This window comes from Heliangelus exortis, chromosome 13, assembly GCF_036169615.1.
Source record: "Heliangelus exortis chromosome 13, bHelExo1.hap1, whole genome shotgun sequence".
In the NCBI taxonomy this organism is placed as follows: domain Eukaryota; kingdom Metazoa; phylum Chordata; class Aves; order Apodiformes; family Trochilidae; genus Heliangelus; species Heliangelus exortis.
Window position 1 is genome coordinate 17,392,996 of NC_092434.1, and position 17,907 is coordinate 17,410,902.

The window sequence follows — 17,907 nt, forward strand, 5'->3', positions numbered from 1 at the left end:
AGAAGTGCAGAAAGCTCTTCCATCAAATCCTAGGTCACAGGGCCTTAAATTCAACCCCTACCCTAAGGCTGGGGGGGTTCCCAGTACCTCTGAGGTGAACAGGAGACACAGACTAAACTTAGAGCTGGGGCTACAGCACCTACACCTGGCTCTGAGTAACTGGGATGAATGCTGGGGTGAAACTTAACTGGATATTTGGAAACCAGCTGGATCTTAAATGCACTCTCAGATGTTTCCTCAAGGTTATGTTGCCCAGACACAGCCCTGGCACAGCTCACTCAGCCATCCAGAAGGCTCCCACTGGCTGGAAATGGGGGTTGTCTTCTCTGCTGGGTGTTGGCCAGCCACAAGATGGTTACACCTCTACTGACCAGCAAACCATCCCTGGGACATTCCCAGGTGTGGAAGGACTCGTGTCCACCCTGTCACACCCTGCCAGTTTCCCAGTTCCAAGGCACAGTGGCCACAGGGAATGCTCCATCATTTCCCAGGGCTCCCAAAGTGCCTGGGGATGTGCAAGGAGGCTGGGACAGCACCAGGGGCTGCTGGCAGCCCCCAGGGGTGACTGTCCCCTCAGCCCAGGAACAGCTCTAGCAGCTGGATTGTCTGCTGCTGGATTTGCCTCCCTGGGGTGAGTGATTCTGTGCCAGCTGCTCAGCCCCAGGCTGCACAAATCCAAGGGGATTTCAGAGCCCTTCTCAGAAGAGCACGCAGCCAGGGAAACTGAGGCACAGCGGGTAAAAGGGCTTGCAGAAAGCTCCTCATGGAGTTAAGATCTCATCTCCTCCACCCTGTGCTGGGCTCTCATTGCTGCTCCACCCTGGCAGACCTCCAGGGGGTGACATTCACCCATCTCACCTCTTCCGTGGGTGAGAACCTGACCCGCACGTTGCATCGCTGCCCTGGAGCCAGGGCTGCAGCTGAGGGCAGTGCCACAAACACAGGGGGCTTGTCCTTCAGCTCCTGCTGCCTCTTCCCACTTGCTGGCAAACATCTGTCCACCTGAGAACAAAACACGAGGGGGTGAGGTCTCCTTGGCCTGGGAGGACAGACCCTGCCATGTCACAGTGCTCAGAGTCCCCCCCATCCCAGCCCCTCCTGGTCACCACTTGGAGGGCAGACACAGAGGGAGGGTGGGCAGATGAGGAGGCACTGTCCTTGGAGGAGGAGGAGGAATGGGGGAAAGTGGCAGAGAAGTGAAGCATCAACTAGAGAACAGGTCCAAGCAAATCAGCTCTACTCTGTACCCTCAAAAGCTTCTTCCCATGAGTAGCCCCAGGGGCAGAAGAGGCAAAGAAAACCCAACCCAGAAGTTGTGTGCTATGCTTTGTCTGGGCTTTACCTTTCTAGTAGGCTCTTTCAGGGTGATGAACCATTTACAGGGGATCTGGAGCTCGTTGTAGAGCTGGACAGTTTCCTCCTGGCACTGCCCACACTGGACAGAGGAGAACTCCAGCCTGTCCCTGGAGATGCAGAGGGATGGCACAGCCACGCTGGCACAGAGACGGACGTGGAACATGGGGCCTCCTGCTACCTAGGGAAGGACAGAGCATCCATTTGAGGACCCAGGTGCCACCTGCTGCTCTGCCCAACCTGTCACCTGCCCAAAAGGTGCAGTACCTTGATGGGCAGGAGCACGTTCACCTCTCCCAGGGGCAGGCTGGCACTCTGGGGGTCGAAGCGCACGAGGAACGCCTGGGTCTCAGAGCAGGGCAGGTGCTTCACCCGGCCTGGCTCCATGCTGAAACCTGCAACAGATGCAGAAAAAGCAGCTGAGACACACAGGTGACACCTTCACAAACATCTTTGTGCAGGCTGTGCAGGTGTTCTGGCTGGCAGCTCTGTGGAGAAGCCCTCCCCGTGTCCTGCTGCTCATTCCCCCTTGGCATCACTCCAGGAGAAAGGCTTTTCACAGCCAGAATAAATCATGGAATCACTGAGGTTGGAAAAGACTTTTAAGAACAAGTCCAACCCCACCCATCTTTTAAGATCAACCCAACACCACCGTGCAAACTAAACCATATCCCTCAGCACCACATCAACATGGCTTTAAAATCCCTCCAGGTGACTCCACCACTGCCCTGGCAGCCTCTTCAAATCCTTGACTATTTTTTCAGGGAAGAAACTGTTCCTCATAGCCCATCTAAATCTCCCCTGGTGCAACCTGAGGCCATTTCCTCTTGCCTTGTTTCTTGGGAGAAGAGACCAAGCCCCTCTCCTTTGCTCCAACCTCCTTCCAGGGAGTTGTAGGGAGTGAGAAGCCCTCCCCTCAGCCTCCTTTTCTCCAGGCAGAACACCCCCTCAGCTTCTCCCCATGACACTTGTGCTCCAGACCCTTCCCCAGCTCCACTGCCCTTCCCTAGGCAAGCTCCAGCCCCTCAATATCCTTTTTGGGAGAGCCCAGGATTTGAGGAGCAGCCTCACTACTGCAGAGCTCAGAGGGACAATCCCTGCCCTGGTCCTGCTGGCCACACCATTGCTGATAGAAGCCAAGATGCTGGTGGCTTTCTTGGCCACCTGGGCACACGCTCATGTTCAACCAGCACCCCCAGATCCTTTGCTGCTCAGCAGCTTTCAAAGGCCAAACATGGTTAAAAGGAACCATGAGATGAGAGGCACTGGTAATTCCTTCCTTCATCAGCTCTCCCAGGGAAAGACACACAGACCTCTCCAAAGAGCTTCCAGCTACAATTCTCCCATGCTGGGGTCCTCCTTGGAAAAGCACCTGGATGTGTCAGGTCCCTCCTGGTTACCTGTGCCACTCAGGACACGTCCATCAGCACGGAAGGACACAGGGAAGTGCCCTGGGTTGGTGATCTTCACAGTGTGTGTGTGGATGTTCCCCAGGATGACATGGCCAAAGTCCAGGATGTACTCAGGCAGCTGAGCTCTGCAAGAAGAAAGGACAGGCCTTAAACCACAGCCTGGCTACAGCTCCAGGTGGGTGGAATTTCTGTAGTCACTGCTGTAAAAACTCCGTTTTAGGCAACAAAAAGTACTAAGACCACCTGGTTATAAGATTTTAGTAAGTCACAGGGAGGGTAGGTCCCAGGTTTTATCAGGTACCAATGGAACCTTCACAGAAAATTAAGTTTGCACTGCTCTGCAACCATGTCCCCAACAGATCACCTGTAAAAGTAGTAATCAACACCTACAGGGGCAGGATGCTCCTTTTCCAGGGCAATCCCACTTCAGAACACACAAATCATTGGTTCTGCTGAGCATCTTCTTCCTGAACTGGACACTACTGGGCCTGTGCTTCATCACAAATGAGCAAAAGAAAGAACCAAGTTCCCTAGCTGGGCCCTACAGCCTCACCAGGACCCAAGATTTAGGGCTTGGCAGGGGTTTGTCAGCCTGAAGTCCCTGCTCCTTTTGCTTGTTGTGACCTGTTAGTTGGAACAAAGGTGCCAACTTTGAGTTGCCTCTTTCAGGACTGGGCAGCAGGGCTGGGCTTGATGGTCTTGCACTGAGACCAGAACCATCACCTGTGAGGAGCTGAACATCCCCAGACCTCACGGTGGCACCGCAGAGGTGAGGACACAGCTGCTGGCAGGGAACACCTAAATCCCTTGGGATCAGACCCTTTCTGAAGTCCAATCCTCTGCTATTCCCAGCTCTGCAGACACGAGGAGCTCTCAGGAGCAGAGGTGCCCATCTGGGTGTTTCCCTTGGGGAGGTGGAACAGGGTGTGAGGGTCTCCACTGACTTGAGAAGCCTCCGGCGGGCCAGTGGCTCAAAGGCAGCATCCTCCAGGGGACAGGAGGCCAGGGCTTTCTGCTGCTCCAGGGCATGTTCCTCCATCAGCATCTCCTCCATCTGCATCTGCAGCAGAGCATCCAGCTGAGGACAGAAAAGACAGGGGCTGGTTAGCAAAGGTCCCTCCCAAGGGCCAGGCTTGTGTCTGAAAGAGGATCCCCCCCCCCCTGTTCTTGTGGAGATGCCTGATGGGGTCCCCCTGTCTCACTGCTCAGTTTCCCTGGCACCTCCTGCTCTCTCAGACCTTAACTGGAGGGAAATGAACTCCAGCATCTTCACCAGCCCAGGTGCTGCTACAAAAACCCCATCTGGCCAGACAAGCCAGGAACCTTCCAGTGCTCTGAGTATTTGCCAGTCTTCAAAAAGAGACCCCAACAAAGCTGCTGCCTCTTGGAGATGAACACTGCCAGCACAGTCTCTGCTGTTCCTAAGTTCTGGAAACCTGGCAGGGCTTGGATTGTGAGCAACAAATACCCCAGTGATGGCTTTCACCTTCATCACAAACTCAATCACAGGGACCTGGTCTGCTGGATCTCTCCCTGGGGGAGTCAGGAAGCTCAGGCATCTACAGGAGGGAAACTACCAGAGGTGGGAAGCCCCTGGGACAATGCTGAGCTGATGCACAATCATGGCCACAAGTGGCCAGGGAGGTCCCAAGTGCCAGCAGGGGCACCAGGAAGCCTGCTGGGGTGCAAGGGGACCAAGGGGTACAGCAGGAGGGTGGCAGCAGCTGCTCTCACCACAGGGTCTGAGTTGTCCACAGATGACTCCATGGCTTCAGACTCCCCCAGAGTATCTGCTTCGTCCCCCTCTCTGTCTTTTTCCAGCTTTTCTTTTGCCTCCATGAAGATCTCCTCATATTTTTCATTTCCTGAAGGAAGAAAACATCCCCAACTAAAGAATGGGTGCAGCACCAATCCCCCCATCTGAGCTGGGAAGTCCCACTTCTTGACTTTGGTCTTTCCCAGAACCAAACTCCTCAAGGGAGTGGTTTTTGGTGGGAAGTGGATGTTGCTGCTGCTCCTCTCTCCATGTCCACTCCCACCTAACTTTGTCTCCAGACAGAAGCCCTTCATCCTCTGCAATGTGACACAAATCCAACCCCACTGAGCTCACTGCCAGCCTGCCAGCTTCCCAAACTTTTCTGTCCAGCCATCATTCCAGGCCTCTGACAGATGCACTGCCAAGCTCTGCAGGATGGTGCCTGGGGAAAGGTCCATGGGGGCTCATCTGCTAAAGGCTCAGGAAGGAACCAGAGGGTTGGGTGTGGGTCTGACAACCCTGAAACCTCCAGGCTTGATGCAGGTGGGAGCTGCCCTACAGACAAATGATGTGGGGGGAAAACCAGGGGGCATTCCTGAGGAGCAGACAGGCATTGCTCACCTTGGATGTTCCTAGGGAGGTCTAACCAGATCCTAAGAAAGCTCCCCTCACCCTTCAGGGTGATTTCTTCTGGTCTCAGGTGACCCACTTGGAGCTGGAAGGTCTTGCAGAAGGTCCCAGGCACTCCTGGCAGGTAATAGACAGTCAGCACTTGCTCCTTGCCAGGTCCAACATAACCCTGCAGAGTGTGGAGAGAGGGAATGCAACCAAAGAGGGGTTGGTGGAGGCACGGCTCAGGTGACAGATTAAAATAAATAAAATGAAAAAAAGTCATTTTGCCTGCAACTCTGAAAGATAAGGAAAGTGTCCACAGCACATCAGTGGTTTCCAGGCTGGTTCCTGGGTTCCTGACCCCTTATTAATGACTCCAACCAACCACCTCCTGCCTGTGTGGTTACATGGAGGGTGCACAAACCTCTCCAGTGACCTGCAGACATCCATCTCTGGAAAAGCATGGAGTAGGACAAGATCCAGAGAAGGAGGGAAGTGATCACCCCCCTATGCCAGGCACTGCTGAGGCTGCACCTTGATTCCTGGGGTCAGTTCTGGGCCCCTCACAACAAGGGATGGTGACTCCTCCACTGCTTGGAGCAGCCTGGGCCTGATAACACTTCCAGGGAAGAAATTTCTTCAGGATATTTCATTTCTGGCAAGGGAGCTTCATGCCTGAGCAAAAGAGCCTTTAAGTCTCCAGTTCAGATGGCATGGGACAGCCAGGGGTGGTGATGGCAGAGGCCACTTAAGTGGCTTGTAGGACCACCCTTGTTTGACCATCCTGCCCCACAGCAATTGCTCACAACCTTGTCTCTCCTGGCTGCTTGTGTGAGGCTTTTCTTGTTTTTTGTTTGTCTGTTACTGTCTGTTTGGTTTTTTTCTCTTTTGGTTTTTTTTTGTTTGTTTGTCTGTTATCATCTGTTTGTTTTTTCTTTTTTGTTTCTCTTTTTTTTTGTTGAATTTTTTGCCCCCATAACCCTCTCCTGGGGAGATCCCCAGTGCCACCAGTACTCACCACACTGGGCAGGACCAGAGGGACCCCAGGCAGAGGGGTCTTGGCAGCAGCCATGCCAGGGTTCAGCACTGTGTAGTTGAATCCCACCCTCCCCCTGTTCTGGAGGGTGAGCTCTGCTTCTGCCACTTCATGAAACAGCTGAGGGGGAGAGAAAGGAGCAGAAAGTTACAGAGTCCTGATGCTGGGTATCTCCTGCTTTTCCTGGAAGGAGAGCAAAGGAACACGATGGAAAAGCAGGAAGCACAGAGAGGATCCAGGCACTTGACTCTTCTGAGTGCTCCTGGGGAGCCACCAGCCACAGGGAACCTCTGAGCCCTCCTTAGGAAGGGATTTATGGCACACACAGAGGGGCAAGAGCAACCCTGTAAACATCAGGAAAAAAAGACACCAAAGGGGACACAAATCCTCTGAGCTTCACAGTGCCATCTGCCAGCTGGCTGAAGGCAGGAGGAAGCATGAAGATTGCAGCAGAAAAGGCACCTGCACAGTGACAGCAGAGGAGAGAGGGACAGGGCCACACCTACAGGACCAAAACTGGAATTAGCTGGGGGGTTTAACTGAAAAGCAGCAAAGCAGGGAACATTCTGGGATGTTTTATCTCCCTGCAGGGAGTGGAAAGCCAAGGCAACATCCTCCCTGGTTTGTTTTGTTGGTGAATCAAGACTTTTAAAAGTTTAAAAGACTGTTAAATCCTTGGAGCTGAGGATTTTTAGAAGAGGATGAGTGGCTGGATGTCTCAGGCTATGTCCCTCCCATCCCTGCTGGGATCCTGCCTGCCCCAGGATGCAGTGTTAGTAACCTTCAAGAGGAGAAATTCCCAGCTTTGGGAGGTGTGGAGATGCTCATTAAAAACCAGCTTGGATGCAAGACACATCACTCCAAGGCTGGATTTCTGATCCCTGCAGCTGGGAAGGGGAGGGAGCCTGAGACCTAGGCTGGGAAGCACCCCACTGGTGCTGGTTTTGAGGACTTCAGGCAAGAGAATTGGGTGGTACCTGCACCCCCCAGTTGATCTCTGTGATGTCCAGGACATAGCTGATGAGTGAAGCCTCCCCAGTCAGCACCACCTCATAGGTTGGGCCTCCCTCCACCCTGCAGAGTGCCAGGACATGGGCAATGATGTTGGTGTGGCCAAAGAAGGTGAAGGTGACCTGCTGGCTCTTGCCTGGCTGCAGCACACCATACAGAGGCAGGATGTCAAAAACCTGGAGGTAAAGGAGGAGAGAGAAAGATGTTCAGCATCAGAATGGATGCAGAGGAACCACCAGGGTCTGGGGGAAAAAAACAGACATGGCTGGAGGGGCCTCTTCATCAAACACAGGCAAAATCATCTTAAACTCCTCCTGCAGCCCAAACTGACTTGCTTCAAGTGGAGGAACCACAAGGAAAATAAGTCTTCTCCCATGCTCACTAATAATGCATTAATTATTAGATGTATGAAAGTAATTTGGAGGTCTCCTGGCAGCAAGAAATTCTCTCTGCTGCACAACTTCCCTTTTAAAAACCCTTTTTCCTACTTCTAAAGAAATCTGAGACTTGGAGGTGAGTTCTCCTCTTTGGGAGGACTCCAGCCAGGCTTGTCTGATTCCCAGGGCTTCCCACTCCCTCTGCTTTCTGTGCTGCCCTCTCCAATGAAACCCAGGAGTGAGATAGATTCCCACTTACCTCCTCCACTCCTGGAGTGAGGGGCTCTGTCTCCTGTAGCTGCACTGATCCCTGGATGCTCTGGTTGTCCCCAGACACAGGGGATGGTGGTGGCTGGAAAATAACCCCATGAGAAGCAGTAAGGAGCTGGCTGGGCTGAGTGAGAGCACTTTCACAGAAACACAGAATAATTTGGGTTGGAAAGGAGCTCTGAGATCCCCAAGTCCAACCCTTGCTCCACTCCCCCCGTGGTTCCCAGCCCATGGCACTGAGTGCCACATCCAGGCTCTTTTGAAATATCTCCAGGGATGGAGAATCCACCCCTTCCCTGGGCAGCCCATTCCAATGGCTGAGCACCCTCTCCAGAAAGAAATTCTTTCTCATGTCCAACCTAAACCTCCCCTGGCACAGCTTGAGACCTCTTGTGCCCTCTTGTCTTGCTGAGAGTTATCATAGAATCATAGAATCATGGAATGGGCTGGGTTGGAAGGGACCTCAGAGCTCATCAAGTCCAACCCTTGCTCCACTCCCCCCGTGGTTCCCAGCCCATGGCACTGAGTGCCACATCCAGGCTCTTTTGAAATATCTCCAGGGATGGAGAATCCACCCCTTCCCTGGGCAGCCCATTCCAATGGCTGAGCACCCTCTCTGGAAAGAATTTTCTCCTAATATCCAACCTGGAAAAGCCTCAGGGGCATTTGTGCCCTCGGGTCAGTGCCCACTCCTGCCCAAGGAACATGCAGAGAAGCCCAGGCCTGCACAGGGCAGGTGCTTCATGAGAAAAACAGGAACAGAGCTGCCAGCAAGAAGCATCAAACCCAGGAAAATAAGGACTTGGAAAGTGCTTGGCACAACCATCTAAATCCAGCTGGTGCTTAGGTTCCATCTCTCAGTGCTGGAGAGCTGGGGATCTCTGCTGGGGTGTCCCATGGCAGCTGAGATGGTTTTCTCTCTTCCAGCAGCTGAGAACTGGTATTTAACTGGTGGCATCTTTCAGAAAGAACCTCACCCTGAGGCTTCTGAGCCCTGTTTATAAACAGGAGCTTTGTGATTGCTCTGGAAGTTTAAGAAGAAGTTTAAGTTCCTCTGCTAATGCAAAGAAGAGCTTTGGGCTGTAAACTTCAGCAAGCAGAGCCACAGGACATCTTCAGACCTACTCAGAGGCTTCATCTCCCCAGCAGAGAAAGCACCAGGAAAAGTTTTCCCACCTTTCCATGCTCTTTCTGTTGCCTCCCTCCACCTTTTCAAACCCAGCAAAGCTTTGCCAAGCACATATTCTCAAACATGCTGACCCACACCTTGCCTTCTGCCTCCTCAGAGAGGTTCTACAGACCTCACTTTGGTACAGAGACACAAGCAGAAGAACAAGCTGCAATCCAGATGTAGCCTTGGACACCATTTTGGGTCCTGCTTAGCCCATGTCCACTTGTATTTCCCTGTTTATTTGTGCACACACAGCAGCAAAGCAGGGAATAAAGATGATTTCATGGTTCTATCCAAACCCATTCAGCCACTCTTTAAGTCTACAGGGTATTTTTACTCCTGACTCAGAATAAAAGCCTAGAATTATAACAACAAAATGGCCAATATTTAGATGTGAGCAGGCACAACCCCCTCTACTTGAACTTTCAGAACTTCCCAGATTTTCTTGCATCCTTTTTTTTGTCCCAGGAGCAGCCTCTGTCCCACATGATGCCCAAAAAGGTGCCAGTTCCCACCAGCACTGAGCTCAAGCTCCAAAGCAACCAGAGGCACCAGGAAGCTCAGGAGATCAAAGACAACTTGGTCTGCAAAGCCTTGGTTTACAGAAGGCAGCTCTGTGGCTGGCACTGCCATTTCAGGTCTCATTTCATAGAATCCCAGACTGGTTTGGGTTGGAAGGGACCTTAAAGCTCACCCAGGGCTTTAGGGACACCTCCCACCAGCCCAGGTTGCTCCAAGCCCCATCCAACCTGGACTTGGACACTGCCAGGGATGGGGCAGCCACAGCTTCTCTGGGAAACCTGGGCCAGGGGCTCAGCACCCTCAAATTAAAGAATTTCTTCCTCATGTCCAACCTCAATCTCCCCTCTTCAAGTTTTAATCTATCTCCAGGGTGCAGAGCAGCTCTGTGTCCTGTAGGGTTTTATATGGATTCACAGATTGGTTTGGGTTGGAAGGGACCTTAAAGCTCACCCAGTCCCAACCCCCTGCATGTGCAGGGACACCTCCCACCAGCCCAGGTTGCTCCAAGCCCCATCCAACCTGGATTTGGACACTGCCAGGGATGGGGCAGCCACAGCTTCCATGGGCAGCCTGGGCCAGGGGCTCAGCACCCTCAAATTGAAGAATTTCTTCCCCATGTCCAACCTCAATCTCCCCTCTTCAAGTTTTAATCAATCTCCAGGGTGCAGAGCAGCTCTGTGTCCTGTAGGGTTTTATATAGATTCACAGACTGGTTTGGGTTGGAAGGGACCTTAAATTCCAACCCCCTGCATGGGCAGGGACACCTCCCACCAGCCCAGGTTGCTCCAAGCCCCATCCAACCTGGATTTGGACACTGCCAGGGATGGGGCAGCCACAGCAAAGAATTTCTTCCTCATACCCAGTCTTAATCTCCCCTCTTTCAGCTGGAAACTGAAATTCTCCCCTCATCCCATCACCCCATCCCCTTGCAGCAAGTCCCTCCCCAGATTTCCTGTGGCCTCTTCAGGTACTAGAAGGTGCTTTGAGGTCTCCTGGAAGCCTTCTCCAGAATGAACCCCAACTCCCTCAGCCTGTCTCCAGAGCAGAGCTGCTCCAGCCCTCAAATCATCTTTGTAGCCATAATTTAAAGTTGTAAAAAAAAAACCAAAAACCAAAGAAACCAACTTAAACCCAACATATCTGAGTGGCAAGCAAAACTCTCCAGATTCTGCCTCCACAGAAGATCCCTGCCCAGCTGCTGGATCTGTCACCACCTCTGCTCTCAGGGCATGGGACAGCAGGGAATTAAAAAAAACCATGGAAGGGCCATGGGGGCAGCACTGCAGAAGGGGTGTTCAGGAAGATCCTACCTTGGCTTCCACAGAATCAGCTGCATCTCCTGGCTCTTGGGCAGGATCCTCCACTGCTCCCAGGGCTTTGCCTGGCTCCTCCATACCCCCAGCCCTGGGGGTGCTCTCTGCAGGTGCTGGGTGCTCCCAGCTGGCTCCCTCCTCCTTTGGGGCTTGGATTTTGATGAAGAATTTAGGTCCTGGAGGACTGAACCTGAAAAAAAAAAATATAAGTTTGAACACAGGTGTGCAGCAAGAGAAAGGAAAGCCTGGACAGGCCCTGGGTGGCCACTGTGATGGGTCAGAACCAGGATGGAACCCAGCAGTAAGCAGGGCTGCCCAGGGCCCCAGTGCCTTGCTGCAATGAGGAAGGGAAGGGAAGATTTCATAGAATCCCAGAGTGGTTTGGGCAGGAAGGGACCTTAAAGCTCATCCAGTCCCAACCCCCTGCATGGGCAGGGACACCTCCCACCAGCCCAGGTTGCTCCAAGCCCCATCCAGCCTGGACTTGGACACTGCCAGGGATGGGGCAGCCACAGCTTCCATGGGCAGCCTGGGCCAGGGGCTCAGCACCCTCAAATTAAAGAATTTCTTCCTCATGTCCAACCTCAATCTCCCCTTTCTCTCCAAGTTTTAACCCATTTCCCTTGTCCTCTCCCCACCCCCCCCCGTGTCCAAAGCCCTCCCCCAGCTTTCTTGTAGCCCCTTCAGATATTGGGAGGTTGCTCTGAGCTCACCTGGGAGCCTCCTCTTCTCCAGGCTGAACAACCCCAATCCCTCAGCCTGGCTTCCCAGGGAGCTGCTCAGCCCTCTGAGCATTTCAGTGGCTCTGCTCTGGACACCTTCCAGGAGCTCTGTGTCCTTCTGCTCTTGGGGACTCCAGAACTGGACCCAGCACTGCAGGGGGGGTCTGAGCAGAGCAGAGGGGGAGAATCCCCTCCTTGACCACTCTCTGTGCTTCTGGTGATGCCCCCAGGACATGGTTGGTTTCTGGGCTGAGCACACACTGACAGCTCATGCTGAGCTTCTGCTCCACCACCACCCCCAAGCCCTTCTCCTCAGGGCTGCCCTCAATCCTTTCCCCTCCCAAGATGGATCTGGGCATGGGATAATGCAGAAGCCAAGTGAAAACCTGCCCAGTGCCAACTGGTGGGAACACTGGGCTTGAGCTGGGACATGGGGCCACCTTGTGGGGGGGGCAAAAAGCAAGGCAGGAAAGGAGAAAAAATGTAAATGGTGTGAAGAGCTGAGACTGAGCCACAAAAGGGACAGATGAGAAGAGCAATCAGCCAGGATGGCCCCACCAGAAAGCAGCCACTGCCCCAGCCCCTTCCCTCTCTGCCCAGGGGAGCACAGCAAGACATTTTGCAGCTCTGCTTTAAGGTCCCTTCCAACCCAAACCACTCTGGGATTCTGTGATAATGCAGAATCCAAGTGAAAACCTGCCCAGTGCCAACTGGTGGGAACACTGGGCTTGAGCTGGGACATGGGGCCAGCAGCTGAGGAAGGGGCTTTGCCCTCATGAATAGCAAATATTTTACTGCATTTCCTCTCCAAATGCCCCTGACAGTCATTGCTCTGCTGGGATAAATCCCATGGCTGAGCTCAGGTCTGTGCATTTATTGAATCCCTCATTGAAATGCAGACCAGAAAGTGGAGAGACAGAAGCAAAGGGACACTGTGAGGTCTGACACTCCTAATTCCCATCCTGCAGACACTGGGAATGATGAAGCTGGATTTGGTGTTCATCTGAATGCAGTGAGTGGGCCTGGGGATGTCCCACTGTGACTCTGTGTTAATTAACTTGAAGTTAATAGGCAGTTTTAGCAGCCACTTATTTATGAGTCCAAGAATTGGCAGTTTTAAGAGATGAGGCAGAATTTGTGTAGGAAGGGATGCAGGGACATTAGCACTGAAAAGAAGGGGAAGATCTCCTGTGCCTGGGGTGGCAACCCCTAAGCACTAAACCACCCCCTGTAGCACCTCATCTCCCCATCTTTAGGACCCCCCCAGGGATGGTGCCTCCCCCACCTCCCTGGGCAGCCTGTTCCAATGTTCACCCACTGTTTCTGTGAAGAGATTTTTTCCAATATCCAACCTGAACCTCCCCTGCTGGAGCCTGGAGCCATTTCCTCTTGTCCTCTTGCTTTTCAGCAGGGAGAAGAGGCCAACATCTGTCTCCCCACAAGCTCCTTTCAGGGAGTTGTAGAGAGCAAAGAGGTTTCCCCTCAGCCTCCTCTTCTCATGAAACGCTGGAGCACATCCTGAAGTCCTCACGGAGGAGGAAAAGTCCCTGCTTGTCTGGACTATTTCTGCTGAGCCCAGAAGGTGTCTCCACCAGCCCATGGTGGGGCAGGCTGCCTGGCACAGCTGGGTGAGCAGGGATGCCACAATCCTGGCCCCCTCTGGATGGGATTCTGCAGCAAGGCACCACAGGGTAAGGCAGGAGAAGGTAAAGCAGCAATGATCATGAACACAGAATACAAAAAGAAATAAAAAAACCATAAAAAAGGCTCCATCATTATATCCTTCCCAGGCCTGAATCCCAAACTAAGTGAGATGTTGAAGCTCTACCCTTCTGAGGACACTGGCAGTGCCTCCCATCCCCTCTCCAGAATTCCTATTCCAGCAGGAATCACTGATTGGAGGCTGTGGGTGCCTTTTGCCCCATGTAAGAGCCAAGTTCCCATCACTGCCAAGTTATTATTCAAGGTCCAACATCATTATCCCTGCTCCACTGGGAGCAAGGCAGACATAGCCCTGGGAAACCTGATCCTGGGGATGGGGTGAAGGATGGTTCCAGGTCCAGGGGACACTGGGGACAAGTGTGGGGTGAGGGAGGGGAGCAGGGGGGGGGAGAGGTGACATTTCCCACCCAAAAGGAAGCAGGCAAAGAGAGATCACAGTTGAAAAGGTTTCCCACAGAGCAGAAAGATCACTGTCCCCAAGGGCAGAGGGGACAAAGGCAGCATTAGCTGAGTTGGGATCCCTGGGTGTCTGGTCCCCTGTAGCCTCCTGCCTCCCTCTGTGATGTGAATATGATGGAGAGGAAGGACTTGAGGGCACCTCTGCTACAAAACCAGGCTGAGAGAGTTGGGGGTGTTCAGCCTGGAGAAGAAAAAGGCTCAAGGGAGACCTTAGAGCACCTTCCAGTGCCTGCAGGGGCTCCAGGAAAGCTGGGGAGGGGCTTTGCACCAGAGAGAGCAGTGACAGGACAAGGGGTGATGGTTTGAAACTGAAAGAGGGGAGATTTGGGTTAGATATTAGGAAAACATTCTTCACCATCAGGGTAGCAAGGCACTGGAATAGGGTGCCTAGAGAAGCTGTTGATGCCCCATCCCTGGATGTGCTGAAGGCCAGGTTGGATGAGGGAGGTGTCCCTGCCCAGGCAGGGAGGATGGAATTTGATGATCTTTAAGCTCCCTTCCAACCCAAAGCATCCTGTGACTCTTGCACCACCCTCTTCAGGCTGCCCTGTCCTGTCCAGAGCCCCATTTCATCTCCCCCTGAGCTGAAGTCCCCTCCAAGCTGTTGAACACAACCCTTCTGGGTCCTTTCCAACTTGAGATGTTCCAGGATCCTATGAATCCCTGCTTCTGAGCAGCTACAAGGGCAACAACAATGGCAGCTCCTCACCCTGAGGCTGTTTTCAGGGATAAATTTTGGCTGAAGAGGAGTAAATAGTTTATCCTGCCTCCCAGATTTCATCTGATGGTTTCTCAGTGCTCTGCCAGGGAGGAGAAGCAACAGCAGCAGTTCCCAAATTTCTTGCTCTGCCTCAGCCTGAGCTGCTGTAAAGAATACTTTATTTACAATAAAAATAAAGTATTGACATTTCTGTTTCATAAACAATCCAACCCTGCAGAGACAGGCTGGGAGCAGCAGCCCAGGGGGATCAAAGCAGGAGCCACCCAGGCTGCAAAGGAATTTCCAGGCAGAAGGATGCTGCTTGCAGGGCAAAGACACCTCAGGATCCCACCAGGGGCCTGGGGTAATGAGGATGCTCAGAAAGCAAGGAGAGGATTTGGCTGCTTCCCAGGTTCAGCAGCTGAACAGCACTGGCAGAGCAAGAAGTCACCTTCCAGCCAGCATTTGCTGCCCAGTTATAAAACCAGAAGGCAACCCCCAGCCAAGCACAGCCACGGACATCTCCCACCTTTTTGTCCTGAAAGCCCAAGAAAAAACAATTCCCACACTGCTGTTCTGGGCTCCACCTTCCATTGGGAAAAATCCTCCAGGTGTGGGACAGCATAAGCCATGGTTATGGAAGGGCTGGGGCAGCAGAAGCTCTCCCAAACCAGTAAATGAGCTGGGAAAAAGCAGTGATGTGCAGGAAGGAGCAGAGGAGCACAGTGAGAGTCACCATGGGAACAGCAGAGAAGTGTAAAGACATGTAAATGGGAACTCATCACCTCCAAACTTCATCCTCATGAAGCAAATAATCCCAGACTGGGTTGGCTCAGAAGGGACCTTAAAGCTCATCCAGTCCCATCCCCCTGCCAAGGGCAGGGACACCTCCCACCAGCCCAGGGTGCTCCAAGCCCCATCCAGCCTGGCCTTGAACTCACCCAGGGATGGGGAGGGCCATCCAGAGTTTCCCTGGGCAACCTGGGCCAGTGGCCATCAAGGTGTCACCATCCCACCCCCCACTGCCTGGGGTTTTGTCTCAGATACAGACTTTGCAACAATAGATTTTTGCTTATTCCTGACTCCAAACTTTTTCTTGGCACTCACTGTATTCCCTTTTCATTCTGCCTGGAGCACACTCCCACAAGGCTCCCTTACTTCAGGTCCCCAGTGGTGTTGCCCATGAGCATGGAGCCTCTCCAGAAGCTCTTCAGGAAATCCCAAATGCCACTTTGTAGATGAAGCACACAGCCCCTGCTCCAAGGAGACTCCATCTCTGAGGAAGAAGAGGCCACTTCCCTGCTAAACAGCTCCTCCAGACCTCATGCAGCTGAAGAAGATGTCAGCAGCACGTTCCCATCCCCACTTTTCTAAGTCCCCCCAGGGGATTTAAGCAGGAAAAGTGACACCAACACCCACAAGTGGACTGTCCCAAGGAGCTGGGGGCAGTGAGGGACAAGAAGGAGGTGTATGCTGAGCCATCACCCAGCTGAGACTCCCTGCAGGAGCCCTGGGATGGACCATGGAATGGCTGAGCTTGGAAGGGACCTCCCAGCTCAGCAAGATTCCTCCAAGCCTCATCCAACCTGAACTCCTCCAGCAGCCACAACTTCTCCAGGCAATCTGTTCCAGAGCCTCAGCACCTGGATGGCCACATTCCTGCTCCATCTCCTTGCTGGGGATGCTCCACCTCTCTCCCCAGGGCTCCTGACAGAGCACTGCTGTCAGATTTTTTGCCTTGTGCTGTTTTTCACTGTCTGCATTTTCCATTTCTTCCTTGTTAGGAAAAGCAACAAAGCAAAAATTCCCTCAGATGTAAAAGAGAATTGGGATGGGGGTTTTTTTTTTTGGACTTGCAGTGCAGCCAGAGGCCATACAAGAAGAGACTGGAGTGGGATGAGAAATGATAAAGCATCCAGGAAGGGAAAGGCTCCTGGTTGGATCCAAACAAACTGGCAGAGAAAATCCTGGATGGGGAGGAAAAGAGTCATTTTCTACACGTTTAGCTCGAGAAACCCTTTCCCCAAAGAATCTCCTGGCAACTCATTAGGCTGCAATGATTTGTAGCCAAGAAGTGAATGCTCCCCAGAGCCATGGGATCACCAGATCCATCCACCAGATCCATCCTGGGACACAGAGGGAATGTGAGAGGGACAAAGAGGGGATGTGGGAACAGGAATGGGCAAAGCAAATGGCAAAGCTTTAATGAAGAGTGAAAACTCCAGAGAAGAGCTGAGTTTGGGGATGAGCCTTTGTCACAGGTTTGTAAGAAAATCCTGGTGTATCCTTTGGGTGGGAATTCCAAACAAAGCTGGGGAGGAAGATGCTGCCCTTAGAAAAGAAGACAAACCAGCCCTTGTAGAAGGTAAGAAACACAACAAAATGTTTGAATGTGGCTCCATATCTCCTCTCTGCTGCTGGGTGGTTCTGCAGAGCCATTGCAGTGCTTCAGAAAACATCCCAGTGCAAAGGTTTAACTCACCTTTCAGCTACTAAAGGTCCAAGAGTTAAGGAGAGACCACTCTCAGTCTGTCTCTAACCACACAGGAGTAGAAGAGGAGTAACCAGGAGGTATTTATGGCTCAGCAGTGCCAGAGGAGGGACATGGGTTGCCTTGAGTTGGGCACATCCCACCACGAAGCCCCTGTTGGGTTGTAGGGTCCCTCTGCTCAAACTTGCAGCACCAAAAATGGGTAAGGAGGAAAAAAATTGGTTGACAAATTAGGAAAAAAAAAAAAAAAGAAAAAAAATCTAAGCACATAGAGCCTTGATCCAGGCAGAGAAAGAACATTTTTCTTTCCTGGCCAAAACAAATGTGTGTCTGATTGATGCTGGGAGTTTCTGAAGATGGATTCCAGCAAGGCTGGGTGTTCAGATGGTTAAATTCTATTGATCTCACCTTCATGAGACCTGATGCTTGATTCCCTTGATGTCAGACTGAGTTAGCTTGATCTGATAATTTAGAATACCAACAGTGCTTAATGTGGGCCAGAAATAATATCTGACATGCTGCCCTTCTGCTGGGCTCTTAATGATCAATTTGAGGTGTTAATAGCTCAGAGACCATCTTCATTTCCAGCTCTGCCACTGAGTGTCTGCTGATGGACCCAGAGAGAGCACATTACTGTTTAATTAACATGCAGAGCAGACCAAGAAGCTGTCCTTATGTCCACAGTGCTAATGAGCCAGCAAGGGGGGGATGCTGAGCCCTTTGGAGCTCACATCTCCTGCCAGCTGCTCAGGACCCTCCAGTGCACCCAACTCAGCAGAGCTGAGCAGTGGCTGGGGCTGGCAGGATCTGTCCAGCAGAGCCAATTGAGGTGGAGGCAGGGAAATGAAAATGCTGAGAACTGATTCAGAACACACATTTCCAAACCTTTCAATTGGTTCTTATGAAATAAATAAATAAAACAAAAAACCAACCAACAAACCAAACCAACAGCAGTAAAGATAAACAAGCAAGTGGCCAAC

General features: G+C 52.3%; 1 protein-coding gene across 1 annotated transcript in view; it reads right to left on the bottom strand.

Moving 5' to 3' along the window:
- HYDIN (HYDIN axonemal central pair apparatus protein) overlaps window positions 1–17,907 on the bottom strand; it is a 164,802-nt gene that overhangs the window by 50,190 nt on the left and 96,705 nt on the right. Inside the window, exons 25-35 of the mRNA XM_071757067.1 lie at window positions 10,831–11,023; window positions 7,817–7,909; window positions 7,147–7,356; window positions 6,152–6,289; window positions 5,143–5,320; window positions 4,500–4,630; window positions 3,710–3,843; window positions 2,754–2,890; window positions 1,621–1,748; window positions 1,343–1,534; window positions 859–1,002 (exon numbers count right to left, since the gene is read on the bottom strand). Of these exons, the coding sequence (XP_071613168.1) occupies window positions 859–1,002; window positions 1,343–1,534; window positions 1,621–1,748; window positions 2,754–2,890; window positions 3,710–3,843; window positions 4,500–4,630; window positions 5,143–5,320; window positions 6,152–6,289; window positions 7,147–7,356; window positions 7,817–7,909; window positions 10,831–11,023 (1,678 nt within the window). The remainder of the gene's footprint in view (window positions 1–858; window positions 1,003–1,342; window positions 1,535–1,620; window positions 1,749–2,753; window positions 2,891–3,709; window positions 3,844–4,499; window positions 4,631–5,142; window positions 5,321–6,151; window positions 6,290–7,146; window positions 7,357–7,816; window positions 7,910–10,830; window positions 11,024–17,907) is intronic.